We start from the raw sequence: 18,395 nt of genomic DNA on the forward strand, positions 1-18,395 counted from the left end.
CAGGGGCTTGCAAACAATTGGACATGATTGAGTGACTAACACACACATGCACACACACACACCAGAACCACACAAGACCTGAACACTTGGAGGCCAGAGTGCCTCTTTACTACCTTCTTTTTACACCTGAACTTGCCTTCCATGGAAGCTTTTACGATCATCTTTCCATAAACCTCTCTTGAAGAATTATTATGTAAAATTTATAGGTAGAATTTTTATGAAGGGTAGGGTACTTCTTTTGAAGGGAGTTTCAGTTTTCATAATGCAGTTCCATCATCTGATTCGTTGTTTCTGGGTGGCTGCTGTCTCCTCATCATGAGCAGGACTCATTAGGAACAGCCCTTGGATAGGTGTGGTGCTGGCCTGGCCCAGACTGAGCCCCTCAGAGCAGCAGGGGTGTGGAGAGACTCAGCATCTGTCTAGTAAACAGCTTACCACGCTGTAATTTGGAACCCAGGAATCACCGTGTACTTAGCTTTCCGTAAACATTTTTCACACCTATAATGGCAAACTGGCTGTGTTCACACTTGTTCAGAATGTTCTTTCTGAGGCAACACTGGGAAAGCAAGTGGCCCCAGGTGCTTGCAGTAGGTTTTCTACCTTGGTGACCGGTTCACAATGACTTTCCTGGGCGGACAGGCTGCCTTCAGATGTCGCAAGGAGAATAATAAATAGATGAGATCAGTGATTGAAGAAAATGTGAAGAGGAATCAGGTCAGTGTTGTAAATGTCAGCGTCGTTGCAGTGACTCAACTGGGTGTGCTGTGTGGTAACTTTTGTGTAAGTGGTTAGATTGAAATATTAAACCTGTTGAGTGCTTCAAAATATACAAGAAGGCTAATTTTTTAAATGCCTTTTCTACACTGCCCTCAAACCCTCAGAGACTTTCCCACAATTTGCAGATAAGCTGACTAACCTGCGGAGCGCTTGATTTAGTGGTGACAACTACCCTATAGAGATTAAATCCGTCTCATTCCAGGAATTTGTTCTGCTGATACACACAGGAATGTCAGGGAGAGGAGTCTGGTTAGCATAGTTCCACCAAACAGTAGCTAACAAATATAAACCCACCTTCCAACTTTTTAATGTAGTTCTCACTTCCTTTTGTGATGTCCATTTAAAATCCATCAAACATTTATAGAGGGCTTCAGGATGCTGAAGTCTATTTTAAAGTCACTCGCCAAAAAATGTGTCTGAGTGGGTATCTGAACCCAGGTCGTGACTCCACGGCTGCCTGTCATATTGTATCTGCTCATCTGTTTTCCCCTAACTCAAAAGCTACATTTACCTTGAAAAAGATGAGAGTTTCTTAATAGTTACCAGAGAGTGAGGCTAATTTTAACCAAGAACTTTTGTTCTGCATGGTGTTTTGTTTTATTTCCTCTTGTTGCACATGTGATCTTGGCATAAAAGTAGTTAGAAGAACATGAAAAGATGAAGTGTAATCAGTGAGGTTTAAAATTTGCTTTCAGAAAACATGAAAACATGTAAACCCTTTAGGCGAGTTTTTATTTCTTAATTTTTATTCCAGAGACCTGTAGTTTCCCTACGATGCCGAGAGACATTGTTTTCCATGGAGGCTTATGTAGAAATAAAAATTATACCCATACTTGGCCTTGATGGTAAAATATAGTTTGAGAAGGAGTGAGATTGAACAGCGTCTGGTTTGGGGCTATGAGGGTCAGTAGCAATAGTCACTTTTCCAGAGGACCACATCTTATAGCTTCACTGGGGAAAAGGACTTAACATTACTGGGAGGATGTGTCATGAATTCTTGGCTTAGAGTACCCCTAGTTTATCCTCTCTAAATCACATAAAACTTTGCTTGAAGATTTGGAAAACAATTGTTCAAACCAAGTGCAGTTGACCCTTAGACAACACAGGTTTAAACTGCGCAGGTCCACTTGGCCATGGAGTTGTTTCAGCAGTAAATACTACAGTGTTAGATGATCCGCAGTTAGTTGGATGCTCGTGTGCAGAACCGTGGATGCAGGGGGAGCCGAGTATACAGAGGGCCAACTGTAAATAATGCTCGGAATTTCGACAGTGTGGAGGATCAGAGCCCCTCACCCCTTCATTGTCCAAGAGTCAACTGTATATATCTATCCACCCTCTTCTCTCTCAGAATTTATTGGAATTATTTCAGTTGTTTCCAAAAATGCCTAGTACTGTTGTTCTTTTAGGACGGTGTCTTTTTAATGTCATTTGCATTTTCTGTGTAGATGGCACCAAAGGGTTGGCTACTTGTTTGAGAAAGTGTGTAACCATAACTACCTAAAGTATGGTCATTTCAATGGGGAGACACATTAAGAGATTCTTCATTGACCTGTGGGGCTTCCCTGGTGGCTCATCAGTAAAGAAACCACCTGCCAATGCAGGAGATGCTGGTTCAATCCTTAGGTCAGAAAGATCACCCTGGAGAAGGAAATGGCAACCGACTCCAGTATTCTTGCCTGGGAAATTCCATGAACAGAGGAGCCTGGTGGGCTACGGTCCATGGGGTCCCAAAGAGTTGGACATGACTGAGCAACTAAATAACAAGATTGACCTGTAGTGGTGAGGACTCTGACCTTTGGGGGTTATTTCAATTGGATCAGCAGAGGACCAGAACATATAGACAACAGGTGATTGCTGGTGTCCTGAAATGCACAAATACTCTTTTCTGGCGACTGTGATAGCTTACTGTCATACTATTGCTGAAAGAGCTGCTAGGTGATTTAGGAAAGTTGCATTCTTTTACATATTGGCTGAAAGCAAAACTTGGCCTCATGGAATAGTAGAGAGCTTTGATGTGATAAAGCTGGCTGTTGAGTTGTAGCTTCTTGTGTATAACCCCTACGTTTAAATTTGTCTTTATAGACTCTAAGTGGTTCCCTGAGAGGCAGGGAGATAGAAACTCAAGGGTGAAAATGATTTGCATTTCTACAGCTTGGATTTAAATTTGTTTATTGACTCTACTCACAGACTAGCAACAGGTCAGCAGGCCCACGGGCACAGGCCCTCCGCCGAGGCTGTGCTTTGTTTGATGGGGAGCTCTTATGACACTTGGTTTGGCTCTTCTCCCAGATGATCTAGACGAGATGTCCTGGCTTCCAGACTAGTTTCTGTCACGTGAACAGCACAAACTTCCTAGCTCGAGATATGTGTTATATGGGCTTTAGGGATTTATGCTCTAACCCATGGTTAAAGTATTGAGTCATGACAGAGTAGTTACTGCCAGCTTTTCAGGGTGAAGACCTGGAGGTCCTTCCCTTTGCTCTTTACACGAGGAGGGGTGGTTTTCTGGCAGGAGTCCATGGCTTGGGCCTGGAATAAGGCTGTTAATTATATGCTGGTTGAAGCTTGGTCTGCTTGAGGGTGTGCATGGACTTCACTTGGGTTCCTTCCTCCCTTATCTCAGGAGGAAGTAGAGAAGGAAGGGGACTGGTTCTGGCTTCCACTTTGCAATTACTACCGCCCCCCGCCACCCCAACACCTACACTGATGCAGGCAAACATAGAGGAGGGAGTGTGCTGGGCTTTTGCTGCCCTGCTTACACAGTGGGCAGGGAGGGTTTTCAGGGTCCCTGTGCCTTATTTGAATGTTTGGATTTTGGTTTCTCCATCCATGGAGGGGTGCCCTCATTGTTCTTCTCTTGTCTCAGAAAAGTCACTGGGTTGAGAGGACTGAGTGTTGGGTGAATTTCCAGGAGCCATCCAAGAAGTGGCCTATTAGAACACCCTTTTGGGACCAAGTGTGTGGGAAGGGCTGTCCCTCCACTGGCCACACTAGAAACACCCTTTCCGTTTCCTGGTGCAGAGGATGTTGAAACTTACAGGGAAAACACATTCTCTTTCAAAGGTTTCTCCTACAACCTTTAGACTGCCTCTCATTATTTTTTAAAGCTCCAAATAGTACTTGGCATCTGGTGTTCTTGGGAAATGAAACCAGACATGAGGAATGTGAGAGGGGAGAGAGATGGCCAAGGAAAGAAGCAAAGCCATTTTTCCCCTTCACATTCTTGTTGATAAGAGAATTTGGGTTAACATTAACATGTTGCTGAAACCCAAGTCATATGTTAGGGCCCTCTGCAAAATGTGAGGTAAACTGCAGCTCTGAAAATAATAGATTCAATGATTAAAACTGAGGGTTTTCTTAACTTTTCTCTTTGAAATGCTCTTGGGGCATAATTTCTTTTTTTCTTGTCCTTCTTTTTATGCCTGTGACATTGTTTCTGAAATTCCAGAAACCATTTGTAATAAACAATGACAATATTTTGTTGGGGAAAGAATAATTGGAGAATTAAATGTGAAATAGTGTCCATCTTGATTAAAATAATAGACATGGGGCTCAAATACATAGTGCCCATTGCACTTCATGTGTGCATGCAGACACTCTCAGCTGTTTAACCAAGTTGATGGAAGACAGGAGCTCGCCATCTCCTTTTTTCCCTTCCTTGAGCAGGTAAGCTATTTCCCTTGTAACCACTGTGATTAGAGGAAAACGTTGGTAACTTAGCCAGTGGTAACCTCAGCCATCTTATAAATGTGTGGCACGTGTCCCTGATGAGCCAATTAGAATGATGTATGAAAGTGTGAAAGTATTAGTTGCTCAGTCGTGTCTGATTCTTTGTGACCTCGTGGACTGCAGTTCACCAGGCTCCTCTGTGCATGGAATTCTTTAGGCAAAAGTACTGCAGTGCGTTGCCATTCCCTTCTCCAGGGGATCTTCCCGACCCAGAGATTGAACCTGCGTCTCCCACATTGCAGGCAGATTCTTTACCATCTGAGCCACCGGGGAAGCCCAGAATGATGTATGTATCCGTGTAAATCTATTTGTCAACATGACCTTCCAGTTCCCCCCATATGTTGGGTACTGTCCGTGTGCAGCTTTGTGGAAAATGAACTTTCCATGTTACGTATGTATTGTGACTTGGCATTATCAAAGGAAAACTACTGAAGGGGGTTTTCTTGTGAACTCTTTTTGTTCTCTAGTGGTTTTGTTTTTTTCAGTCATCTTAATCATCATCAACATTCCTGAAAATTTGGCCCTCATTTTTTGTCTGTTATCACATAGAGAGATTTGTTTGTTTTGGTAAAGAACAGTACAAATGACTCTGAGCTAGGCCACAGATGGATTGTATTTCTGATTCTTTGCTAAGCAAAATGCACCTGCTCCAGAATCTTAAGTAGCTTTTTAATTGCTTCCTTGTGCATGGCATAGCAATAGTCATCTGTAATGTTATAGACGGATTGCACATTGGATGTCCCAGAAGTGCCCTCTTCCCCTCTGCAGCAGTGCCAGAAGCTTAGATGAGAAGATGTGTTCTGGTTGAGGGCCCAGCTGAAATGGTGGAATTAGTCCTTTCCCTCAGGCTGATCTGATTAAAAGGGGGCCAAGATGTACAAACACAGGTCCCTGGTTTCATTAACTGCACATTTTCTCTTCAGTAGACAGAAAAACCAACTTCACTGCTCTCTAAATGTCCCAACTAGGTGTGACCTCCCTGATCTCTGAGGGTTTTTCATCTATTTCTTGAACACCTCACAATAAGTCTGGCCTGTTGAGGAGGTTCATGTATGAGAGCTGAGTAAGTGCATACATCTTGAGCAAAGTGTTCACTGAAAGTAAGGAGTGTGGAAAATGTCTGTAAGATTCTATCAGCAGGTCTGTTTCCAGTGGAGTTTACTTGAGGATGGGGAGAAAAATCAAGTACCAGCTAGTTCAGCCAGAGAGAAATTTCTCAGTCTAAGGTAAAGCTGTAAACACCTCCCCCCGAGGATGAAGTCTGTTTATGGGGCTACTGTCAGCATCAAAAATCTTGACAAGTAGCTAAAAAGCACTTGGTGATCTGATTGCCTTCAAATACTTTGGCAGTGGTGAAAAGCAGATCTAGAGGCAACTGTGGGAAGAACACCCAGTCGCACCCTACTGAGGTTCAGAGAGGAGACCATCTGTTCACTTAGGCATTTGTGCTTTTGCATTCGACAAACATTGCGAATATACTGTGTGCCAGGGACTGAATGAAGCTTGGTCCCTGTCTTCAGGATCTCATAGTTTCATGGGGGAAACAGACATGTATTTTTTAAAAAAGCAACCCAAAAAAAGACTCAACTATGTATATGATGCTGGGGGTGTGTAAAGAAATGTGTGATTGCCTCTGGGACATTTAAGACTCATAAAAGCAGCAGTACTGGATTAGATCTTGACTGTTAAGTGGAGAATAGGTAAGGAAAAGAACACCTAGGCTAATGGGACTGTGGAGAGATGGGCTTGGAGGTGAAACTGCTGCTGTGGACAGTGGGCTGGGCGTGGGGTGCACAGCATTCAGAATGTGGGAGGAGAGGTAGAAATAGAGGAGGCAATGGCAGGCCATGGAGGGTCCTGTGGTCCAGCCCAGGAAGTTGGACCACATTCAGGAGACACTGCAGAACTAAGTGACAAGTCGGATTTATGATGTGCTGAGAAAAATCCCAGACCCCTGACTCCACTGTATGAAGCCCTAGGGTCTGGGCCCCTGCCCTCTGCAGCCTAGTCTCTCTCAACGGCACTCCTGTTACCCACTATGCTCCAGCCCCACTTATCTTCCTTCTTGACTCAAATGTGCCAAGGTCTCCACCTGCCCAGGGTATCTGCTCACACTCTTGCAGCCTGGAGTCCTCTTCCCTGACACACTGCAGAGCTGGTCCCATTTATCCATCAGGCCTCAGTTTAAATGCCCCCTCTGAGATCACAGTTGCTAAAGTAGCTGTCCCCTCCCACCAACACCATCACCACCATTTTCTTTCATTTTCTTCTGGCATCCCCTATAATACTAATCAAAATTAGTAATTATGTTTTACTTCACTTGATTTCCGCCCCCCACCGCTTTCTTCAAATCAAATAAGCTCCCTAAAGGCATTTTCTCTTACTTTCATCCCTTTTTCCTTCCACAGAGGAGCCAGCATAAAAACTTGGTCTTTGGGCTTTACTGAGACTTTTAAACACAAATCACCTATCAAAGGCAATATTTGTCCTTATTAAAATGACTTCAATTAGGCCCTTAGATGTAATGGGCTCTATATCTTATTACTCATCTTAGAAACTAGCCAAGACTCCTTAATATTCTTTTGTTTATAGAACTATTGGCATTTTTTTTTAACTTGAAAAATGCTTCGGATGGACTTTTTTTAGATCTTAATGTTTCCTCTGCGCCCCTTTTCAATATCGCCAGAATGTATTATTGACATAATTTAGGTTTAAGTGAAACAACTTGTAAAATGTTCAAGTAAAGTAACTGCCCTCTTTATTCATTTCTCAAATACAGTGGTTGCCCTCCTACCCATGTGAGGTGCAGCACACGCCATGGGCACTTTCCCCTATGGAGTTGACTTTTCAGTGGGGAAAGAAAGACCCAGACCACAAATTACCTTACCTGTTGACTGTCTATCGTGGAGATCTCAAAATGCTAACAGGGCCAAAACTGTGTTCAAATGGGTAGGTTAGCAAGACTGCCTGCCAGTGAACTTGAGGGCTGAGCCTGGTCCTGTGGCCCTTAATGAGTTGGTCTTCACCCGCTTTTGTTTCTTAACCTTGTCTCTGAATAGCCTGAACACTGCCTCCCACAGTCCCTCATACACACATGTGTGTATAGTCAGACCTGGACAGGAGCCTCCAAAGAGTCTTCAGTTTATGGACTGGGAGTGGTAGGGTATGTAGGACACTTGAATGGGATGTGATTCCTACCCTGAAGACAGACACAACAGACAAACACGAACACTTACAGTTTATTAAGTCTTATTTCCCATCTCCTGGTGTACATCAGTGCCATTGCTGCCTACCCGTGCTGGTTAACAAAGTGCAAGAATTGCACACTTTGAGGGAGCCTTAGAGCAGTTTGACATTGCTGAAATATTGTACCATATTTTACAAAAATATGTTTGTAACAGACTGGTGAGAACACCATCCTTCACCACAGATAGTTTGAGAAGCTGGTATGTAGATCACCATAACTTAGAAGTTTTTGATAGGAACATTTTTGTATACACATACTCCCCTCCTCTGTCACATAAATAGTCATATAAAGTGGTTTTAAAAAAATCTTACCCTGTTTTATCAATTATGAAAATAGTATATCTTAATTTTGAGAACAACTGAAGAATACAAGACTTTTTGGGTTTTTTAAGAGTAATCCATACAGCTGACATGCACTAACTGCAGCTCACATTTTGGTGTATTTCTCTTGTCCTTGCCCCCTGCTCCTATATATTTCTTTTTTGTACGTAAATGAGACAGTATATACCTACTTATTCTTTATTTCATATATTCTAAGTATTTGCATGTCATTAAATATACTTTTTAATTTTTTAAGTTATAGTTGATTTGCAAGTGGTATATAACAGTGATTCAGAATTTTTATAGATTATATTCCTTTCATAGTTTTTATAAAATATTGGCTATATCCCCTGTGCTGTATGATATATCCTTGTAGTAAATATTCTGTTGCAAAGGACTGGATTGTGGTCTACCAACTAGTTGTACCATAACTTGTTTACTCTTCACATAGTTCTCTATCACTAGCATCTATTCTATGCCCTTGTTTATTTGCTCTTAAAGATCATGGTTTGATAATTTTTGTGAAAACACCTTTGATTGTATCTTTGAATATATCCTTAGAATATATTTCCAAAAGTAGAAACTCTCTGTCAAAATTTGTGACCATTTTAAGTCCTTGGTAAATTGCCCTTGGAAATGTTAAACCAGATTTCGTCTACCACCGGCAGTGGATGAGGCTAACTGCACTGAGTGCTCTCAGGACTGGTACTGTCAGCCTGGGGATACAGTTGACAAAGAGAAGGGCAGAGGAAGTGACTGGACCACCTGGATAGAAGAAAATGGGAGGGCGAGATATTTATGGGGCATGGAAAGCTGTCTGTTGGCTAAGTATAGCATACTTTTTATCTTATTTTTTTATGCTTTTAATTTTTTTTGGCATGTGGGATCTTAGTTCCCTGACCAGGGATCAAACCCACACACCCTGTGTTGGAAGCATGGAGTCTTAATCACTGGATCACCAGGGAAGTCCCTAGGATACTTTTAAGGAAGTAAAAAAAAAACAGAAGCAGTGAGTTGGATTTGGATTTGATGGTGCACTGAAAGCCAGTTTAGAATGGTGTTGGGAGCCATTGGTGGGTTTTGAGTAAAGAGACGAGACCCTCCAGGGCTCAGCTCTCAGAAGATGTTATACCTGTGCTGTATGTACCACCCCTCACTTCCTGTGTACTCCTTGCCCCTTCCCAACTCATGCTTTTCTTGGCACTGTTCAGTCTGTCTAAATGCTCTGCTTTCTGATATCTGTCAAAATTCCCCACAAGCATCAGGGACCAGTTTCTCCCCTACAGTGTTCATGCTTTATTACATAGCATGTACTATATGATATGTCGTATTAATTTTGTTATAATTAATTGGAGCACTGCTCTCTCTCGGGGCTTCCTCAATGGCTCCGTGGGTAAAGAATCCGCCTGCAGTGCAGGAGACACAGATGTGGGTTCAATCCCTGTGTCAGGAAGATCCCCTGGAGGAGGGCATGGCAACCTACTCCAGTATTCTTTCGGGAGAATCCCATGGACAGAGAAGCCTAGTGGGCTGTAGTCCATGGCTCGCAGAGTTGTACATGACTGAGCAGCTAAGCACCCTCAAGCTCTCTCTCCCACCAGATTAGAAGCTCCTAATCACCACTTCCCTTCTGTATCCTTAGGTACCTACTGTCGTGCCTGGTATATAGTAGATACTAATACACATTTACCAAGGGAATCCAAGGTACTACGTATGGCTCATAGGACCTTGTACGGGTACTCCCTAAGCCAGGAGATGTCTGCTTCAACAGAATGAAATATTAGGTATTTCGGCGAGGTCTTTATTAGGTCGTCATATAGGCTCTGTGACAGATACTTTGCTCTTAACCTCTTTCTCCCTTCCCAACTCAGAGACTTCCAGTTGCTAGCTTTTGGAGGCCACTATCCCTTAAGTGAGTGGAGGGTTTTTCTCTAGAAGTGTTTTCAAATCATAGTTATTGGTGAGAATTTTCACCCAAGTTTGCATCATTGTATTAATGACACAATCAAGAAAAGCTGGTGACAGATTCTGGAATTAGATTCTGTAATTTGGAAGAGACACCATAAGTCCATAAGTTGGACAAGAACAAAGTTCATCCCTTTCTTCATTATGCAGAATTAACCATTGTTAAATGTCAACACACTTGCTTCTGGTCTTTTGTGTGTACACTTTTATTTTTAATTGTGTAAATAATGTATGGATACATTTTTTTTTTTAATTTAAATCTTACAGATACAGCTTCAGGACTCCTTGACTTGCATCTGCATGTCTCATAGTCTAAACATTTTTTTTTTTTAATAATATCCTTTGTTTAAATGAAATTTTATGTAAAAGTTGACTGTTCTTCTAGTTAAATATGTGAGACATATCCATGTGTCCCATGTAGTATTATGTACTGAGGGCACAGCAGTGAACAATATGTGCACGGCCCTGCCCCATGAAATAACCACATAGGATAATTTGAAATGGTGATACTTGCCCTGAAGATCTTCAGACAGGGTGAAGAGACAGAGAGTGATGGGAGCATTGCACAGGACTGTGGCAGATACAGTGGTTGGGTTGGCTTCCTGAGAAAGTGAAATCATGCTGAGGCCTTAATGATGAGAAGAATCAGCCATGCATAGGTGTGGCCAGAACATGCTTGTCAAGGATGTGGTTCAAGGGCGTGGCTGATACAAAGGCCCCAAGGCAGGAGTCAGCATGGCCAGTATAGTTGAAGTGCAATGACTCATACAAAGAGGTCTACATGATGGGGTCAGGGGAGGGGTAGTCAGAAGCCAGATTGTAATGCCCCTTGGAGGCTGTTGTGTGGCCTTTACATGTTCTTATAATTGCAGTGAGTAGCCACAGGATGTTTTTATAAGATAATATGTCAGTATCCAAAAGGATAAAAGCAGAACTGCTGAAATTGAAGCTGGAGTGAGAAGCTCAAATTAATACCTACTGAAAATCTCTGATTTCTCTCCCCTCTCCCATCTGAGAGTTGGGGTACCTTACCCTTTAGGCATTTCTAACAGGTAACTCAGGTCCAAATAGGAAAAGGAGTATATCAAGGCTGTATATTGTCACCCTGCTTATTTAACTTATATGCAGAGTACATCAAGAGAAACGCTGGGCTGGAGGAAGCACAAGCTGGAATCAAGATTGCCGGGAGAAATATCAATAACCTCAGATATGCAGATGACACCACCCTTATGGCAGAAAGAGAAGAAGAACTAAAAAGCCTCTTGATGAAAATGAAAGAGGAAAGTGAAAAAGTTGGCTTAAAGCTCAACATTCAAAAAACAAAGATTATGGCATCCGGTCCCATCACTTCATGGGAAAATAGATGGGGGAAACAGTGAAAACAGTATCAGACTTTATTTTTTTGGGCTCCAAAATCACTGCAGATGGTGACTGCAGCCATGAAATTAAAGGACGCTTACTCCTTGGAAAGAAAGTTAGGACCAACCTAGATAGCACATTAAAAAGCAGAGAAGAAAGCCCAGAGATAAATCCACGCACATATGGACACCTTATCTTTGACAAAGGAGGCAAGAATATACAATGGATTAAAGACAATCTCTTTAACAAGTGGTGCTGGGAAAACTGGTCAACCACTTGTAAAAGAATGAAACTAGAGCACTTTCTAACACCATACACAAAAATAAACTCAAAAATGATTAAAGACCTAAACGTAAGATCAGAAACTATAAAACTCCTAGAGGAGAACATAGGCAAAACACTCTCCGACATACATCACAGCAGGATCCTCTATGACCCACCTCCCAGAATATTGGAAATAAAAGCAAAAATAAACAAATGGGACCTAATTCAACTTAAAAGCTTCTGCACAACAAAGGAAACTATAAGCAAGGTGAAAAGACAGCCTTCAGAATGGGAGAAAATAATAGCAAATGAAGCAACAGACAAACAACTAATCTCAAAAATATACAAGCAACTCCTACAGCTCAATTCCAGAAAAATAAATGACCCAATCAAAACATGGGCCAAAGAACTAAATAGACATTTCTCCAAAGAAGACATACAGATGGCTAACAAACACATGAAAAGATGCTCAACATCACTCATTATCAGAGAAATGCAAATCAAAACCGCTATGAGGTACCATTTCATACCAGTCAGAATGGCTGTGATCCAAAAGTCTACAAGCAATAAATGCTGGAGAGGATGTGGAGAAAACGGAACCCTCTTACACTGTTAGTGGGAATGCAAACTAGTACAGCCACTATGGAGAACAGTGTGGAAATTCCTTAAAAAACTGGAAATAGAACTGCCTTATGATCCAGCAATCCCACTGCTGGGCATACACACTGAGGAAACCAGAATTGAAAGAGACACGTGTACCCCAGTGTTCATTGCAGCACTGTTTATAATAGCCAGGACAAGGAAGCAACCTCGATATCCATCAGCAGATGAATGGATAAGAAAGCTGTGGTACATATACACAATGGAGTATTACTCAGCCATTAAAAAGAATACATTTGAATCAGTTCTAATGAGGTGGATGAAACTGGAACCTATTATACAGAGTGAAGTAAGCCAGAAAGAAAAATACCAATACAGTATACTAATGCATATATATGGAATTTAGAAAGATGGTAACAATAACCCTGTATACGAGACAGCAAAAGAGACACTGATGTATAGAACAGTCTTTTGGACTCTGTGGGAGAGGGAGAGGGTGGGATGGTTTGGGAGAATGGCATTGAAATATGTATAATATCATATATGAAACGAGTCACCAGTCCAGGTTTGATGCACGGTACTGGATGCTTGGGGCTGGTGCACTGGGACAACCCAGAGGGATGGTATGGGGAGGGAGGAGGGAGGAGGGTTCAGGATGGGGAACACATGTATACCTGTGGCAGATTCATTTTGATATATGGCAAAACCAGTACAATATTGTAAAGTTTAAAAAAAAAAAAAAAGCAGAGATATTACTTTGCCAACAAAGGTCCATCTAGTCAAGGCTATGGTTTTTCCAGTGGTCATGTATGGATGTGAGAGTTGGACTATAAAGAAGGCTGAGCACCAAAGAATTGATGCTTTTGAACTGTGGTGTTGGAGAAGAGTCTTGAGAGTCCCTTGGACTGCAAGGAGATCCAACCAGTCCATCCTAAAGGAGATCAGTCCCAGGTGTTCATCGGCAGGACTGATTTTGAAACTGAAACTCCAATATTTTGGCCACCTGATGCAAAGAGCTGACTCATTGGAAAAGACCCTGATACTGGGAAAGATTGAGGGCAAGAGGAGAAGGGGACGACAGAGGATGAGATGGTTGGATGGCATCACGGACTCAATGGACATGGGTTTGCGTGGACTCGGGGAGTTGGTGATGGACAGGGAGGCCTGTCGTGCTGCGGTTCATGGGGTCGCAAAGAGTCAGACACGACTGAGCGACTGAACTGAACTGAACTGAACTCTAGTCTGAAGACAGTGGAGCCAGGGACTCCTCACTTCCATCCTACCGCAACCATAGACATTGGAAAATTCTTCCTTATGTCTCCTTATAGCTTCTTCCCATTGGTTTTAAATTCACTCGGGGGTGGGGAGGGTGGCGTGTGACACAGCTCTGATCCTGTTGCTATGGAGCTGCTCCTAGAAATCATTTGAGAGGATAGTTGCTGGCCTCTGCCTCACCCTCAGGTTTTTCTCCTATCTTGAGAAGTGCCTGCTCTGTGTCTCAGCAGTAGTGTTAGCTCTGTGTCTCAGCAATGCTGAATTTCTTTCTGGTCGGGGATGTGAATACATTGTCTGATCATCTGCAGTGCACTCTCTGGTGCTCAGCGGTCACTGTAGCTTCTCCAGCAAGGTCACCTGCCCACAGCTCTGAACTATGAGAGTCATCAAGACCCAACCACATCTGCTTTCTCTACTTTTTTTTTTTTCCACGAAAGTAGAGTAGGGTGGGTGGGGCATTTAAGTATGACTCGAAATTGCTCATGGGGTAAATCCAGACTCTTAGCCTGGGCTGCGGCTTCTCCGCACCAGCCCTCCTCTGCGCTTTCACTCCCTGTGGCTCCTCCCCGGACTCCGTGCCTGTGTTCTCCACATCTTCCCGACACAGATGTAGCTCTCCTCCTCTGCCTTTCCAGCTCACCAAGGGTCAATTCATAGTCCACCTTTTTTTCCCCTTTCAACCCCATCTCTCTTTAAAAATTAAAAGTCTACTGCAGTTATACATGAATATGCTCTCATCATAAATGTGTGTATATATGTGTGTGTATATATATATATATATATATATACACACATATATATCTCTCTCTCTCACAGAAAGTATGTTTCCATTCTTGCCTATTCCCCATCCCTGTCATCTCTCAGAGTTAGGAAATTACTGTGTATTTTTCCAGGCCTTTTGCTATGTATTTACATGTAAATTATTTAGGTTTTTGTGTAATATCATTTTAAAAAGACATTATGGGACATGTTACACACATTTTTCTTTGAGTTGCTTTTTTTCAGTTGACAATATAACTTAGAAATTTTTCTAGGATGATACACATAATTGTGACTTAAAAAAGACTGTGCAATGATTAAAATTCTGCAGTGCTTTTATGGTAAAAATTCAAATTTGAAAGGATATGAAGTGAAAGGTAGTTCTCCAATCCCCTCTTTTTATTTTGGAGGTTACTGCTGATAACATTTCTTACATGTATTTATAAGTGCTTTAAAATATGCAATCCTGTAGTATGTAGTATATACATCACATAGCATCTTGAGCTTTTTTTTTTCATATCTACGTGCATAGATGCCTTGTTCTTTTTAGTGAGTGTGTTAGATTCTCTTATGTGAGTATACTATAATTTAGTCAGCCATCTCTCTATCAGTAAACTTATTTGATCTTTTCTGTTTGGAAATCTCTGACCCTCCTAGCTCATGTTAAGTTACTCCCCATTTGTTATGAATTTATTCAACACAATAAACATTATCCAAGTGCCTTCTGTCTTCCTGGTGCTGCGTGGAGCACTAGGGCCACCACGTTGCTTAATGCAGAGTCCCTCCCTCCCGCTTTTAGTTATCCTGGTCTAACTTGAAGACACACTGCTGAGGAACTTAGACTGTGACAAGAGCTGGAATAGGTAGATGTGCCTTAGCATATGTATTATTAATTCTACTTGAGGATGGTAAAGGAGAAATTGCAGTCAAACCCTAGAGGATGAGTAAGAAATCTTCTAGGTGGCAAGGAAGAGAAGGTCATTCCTGCAGGGGTTAACAATACCGGTATGGGTTGGCAGGAAAGAGCAGGTGATGTGCAAAGCATGGTCAAGACCCAGTGTGATTGGAGCAAATGCTGGGGCGTAGGGTGGCTGGGGTGGTACTGTTTGTTCAGCAGTGGGTCATAGGAAACATTCAACGTGTGACTAGAAGGACATGTGCTCTCTGCTCAGCTGGCCCCCCAGACCCTCTTGGGCTTGTCCTCTATGTCCTGCGGACGTTGTCTCCAGCCGTCAGCTCCTTTTGACATTGCCTTCAGTACATGGGGCTCTTTGGTGAATTGGTCTGTCTTGAAATATATATATATATATATATATATATATATATATATCCAGTTTTGTATTCTTAACTCTGTTGTGTCTTCTTTTGGCAGAGTTTAATCAGTCAAGAAATAAAACAGAATTCAGCTATGGCCCCAAGGAAGAGAGGTGGACGGGGGATTTCATTCATCTTCTGCTGTTTCCGAAACAATGATCACCCAGAAATCACATATCGGCTGCGAAATGATAGCAACTTTGCGCTTCAGACCATGGAGCCTGCGTTACCCATGCCCCCTGTGGAGGAGCTGGATGTCATGTTCAGTGAACTCGTGGTGAGTCTCAGTCTTCATCCCAGGGGTGGTTGGGAGCCGGAGGAAGGGGAGAGGATGTGGACAGTTTGGTTGGACACAGTCTTGCCTTATCTTTGGTGAAACAGCCCCCATCTGTGCCCCTACTGTCAGCACTGAGCCTGTAGAGGAGAAAGGAAAGGGTAGCATCACTACCTCAGAGGGTTTGCTGGTGCTTAAATGGAGAGATTTAGATCTTTAGTTCTTCAAATATGCAGCCCTACTGCCTCCTAAGTTGCCCTTTCTAGTTCCTCCTATCCCAGCCTGAGTGCTTGTATGCACAAATATTTCCTTCATTTGACACCTCCTGGGATTCCCTCATGCTTCCTGCCACTCCCAGTGTGTAGTATTAGTGTCTTTTAAAAAGTTAGTCACACTGTCTCTCATGTCCTTGATCCTTGGATGAAAGACATTATTACTTAAGTAGAGTATCATTATTTAGCCTAATGATAGGATTGCAATAATAACTGTTGTGGGAAACTTTTTATAGATGCTATCATATTTTAAAATCCACTATACTGAAGTGAGAGATGTATCTATGTAGGGCCCACTCATCAAGAGATATAGGTGTTCTCTGCAACTTAGCTTCTCAAGCACCTGCAAAGTAGTGTTTCTTTCCAGTCTGCATTTCAGAGGATATTATGGCATGGTCAAGGGCACTGACATGGACATTAGGAAGACTTTGGCTCACATTACTGCTCTGACTTTATTATCTGTATCAGTAGGGAAAAAGCTTATGACTTTTCTGAGCCTATATTCTGGAAAGTGGAAGGGAAAAAACACTTGCTAGGTTTGATGTAACATTTAAATGAGAATCACACAGAGTGGGAAGGGCCCAGTGCCTGCCCCTTCCTAGGTACTCAATGAATATTACGTGAGACTCTATCCTTCTTTGATCGCATCTGACATTTTGTAATGGAGTTAGTTCTAATCAGACCATTTATATTGTTCAGCAGATACTAGGGACCGCTACCTTTTTACGTGTCTTACGTCGTAGGCTGTGTCACCGCCCTCCAGGGATAGCAACTGAACTCTTGTGGCACTCCAGCTTTGATGAACCAAAATTCACCTATAAGCTTCTCTTATGAGATAAACCAAGAAGGGCGAGTATTAATACTATGAAACTGATATTTGAGTTCTGGCCTCCTGAGTGGATTAATGAGCTGATTACCAAACTTGGTTGGTAAAAGAAAGAGGTGATGCCTGGCAGCATGTTTACAGTTGAGGATGTTGAATATTTTGGAGTGTTTCAGGAATCTCTGCTGCTGAGTCGCTTCAGTCGTGTCCGACTCTGTGCGACCCCATAGATGGCAGCCCACCAGGCTCCACCGTCCCTGGGATTCTTCAGGCAAGAACATTGGAGTGGGTTGCCATTTCCTTCTCCAATGCATAAAAGTGAAAAGTGAAAGTGAAGTCGCTCAGTCATGTCTGACTCTTAGCGACCCCATGGACTGCAGCCCACCAGGCTCCTCTGTCCATGAGATTTTCCAGGCAAGAGTATTGGAGTGGGGTGCCATTGCCTTCTCCATCAAGAATCTCTACCCTCTCCCATTTCCACTGCACACAGAACTCTGTTTTACATATTAGTGAGGAGGTTCAAAATGGAAAATTAGAACCTGCTCCCAAATTGCTGCCAGTTTCCATAGTTGAATTGAGAGGTATAATGCACCAAGGCAAGAAGCACACACACCTCTGCATAGGTTGTGTGTGACTGTTGTGGGATATAGGACATGATGGATGAGGAAGGTGGTCAGGGAAGACCTCTTGGCAGAGGTGAATGGTCAGGAGGGATTGAAAGTGAAAAGAGTAGTGGAAGGGTTCAGCATTAATGGGTGTCTTGGTCATCTGCAGCTGGTTTATCCTGTGATAGCAAAACCTCAGTGGCCTCTCTATCATTGATGCTGCATGTCTGCTGTGGATCAGCTGTGGTTCTGCACTGTGCCATCGTCTACTCAAGATCAAGGCTCAGGCCTGGTGGCAGAGGAAAGAGAGACATGGTGAACTTCTCAGGCTCTAAGCTTATGCTTGGAAATGACACGTGTCACTTCAGCACATGTTCCTTTGGCCTACACAGATCACATTACCACTCCCGAATTCACAGGGGCAAGGACATGTCATCCTTCTGTAGGGACTGGCACCACAAATCACATGGCCGAGCCTGAGGTCATTGGGATGGGTGGAGGGACACCGTCCTTTCCCAGGGATGGGCAGTGAATCATGTATCATGATGGCTGTCATGAAAGGCAATAATGATGCATTGATGGTCTTGGCATTATTTCCCAGTTGAAGTATTTTAAAACCAAAGTCAGCCAAAGGAGACAGATGTTGCTGATAGACAAAGGCCTCCTCAGTGGTAGAGAAGCTGGTGGACAGAGCTAGTCCCCGCGGAGTACCCACCTCCGTGGTCCTTTCAATTATATCTGTCAGCCTCCCCAAATGAGACCCAAGCCAGAGCCTGTGTGGTGGCAGCTCCATGTACATCTTGAAGACAGCT

At 42.8% G+C, this 18,395-nt stretch overlaps 1 protein-coding gene across 1 annotated transcript in view; it reads left to right on the top strand.

Moving 5' to 3' along the window:
- DAAM1 (dishevelled associated activator of morphogenesis 1) overlaps positions 1–18,395 on the top strand; it is a 183,059-nt gene that overhangs the window by 61,359 nt on the left and 103,305 nt on the right. Inside the window, 1 exon segment of the mRNA XM_027554228.1 lies at positions 15,668–15,886. Coding sequence (XP_027410029.1) covers positions 15,704–15,886 — 183 coding nt within the window. The 5' untranslated portion in view covers positions 15,668–15,703.

Source organism: Bos indicus x Bos taurus, chromosome 10 (assembly GCF_003369695.1).
Source record: "Bos indicus x Bos taurus breed Angus x Brahman F1 hybrid chromosome 10, Bos_hybrid_MaternalHap_v2.0, whole genome shotgun sequence".
Taxonomy (NCBI): Eukaryota; Metazoa; Chordata; class Mammalia; order Artiodactyla; family Bovidae; genus Bos; species Bos indicus x Bos taurus.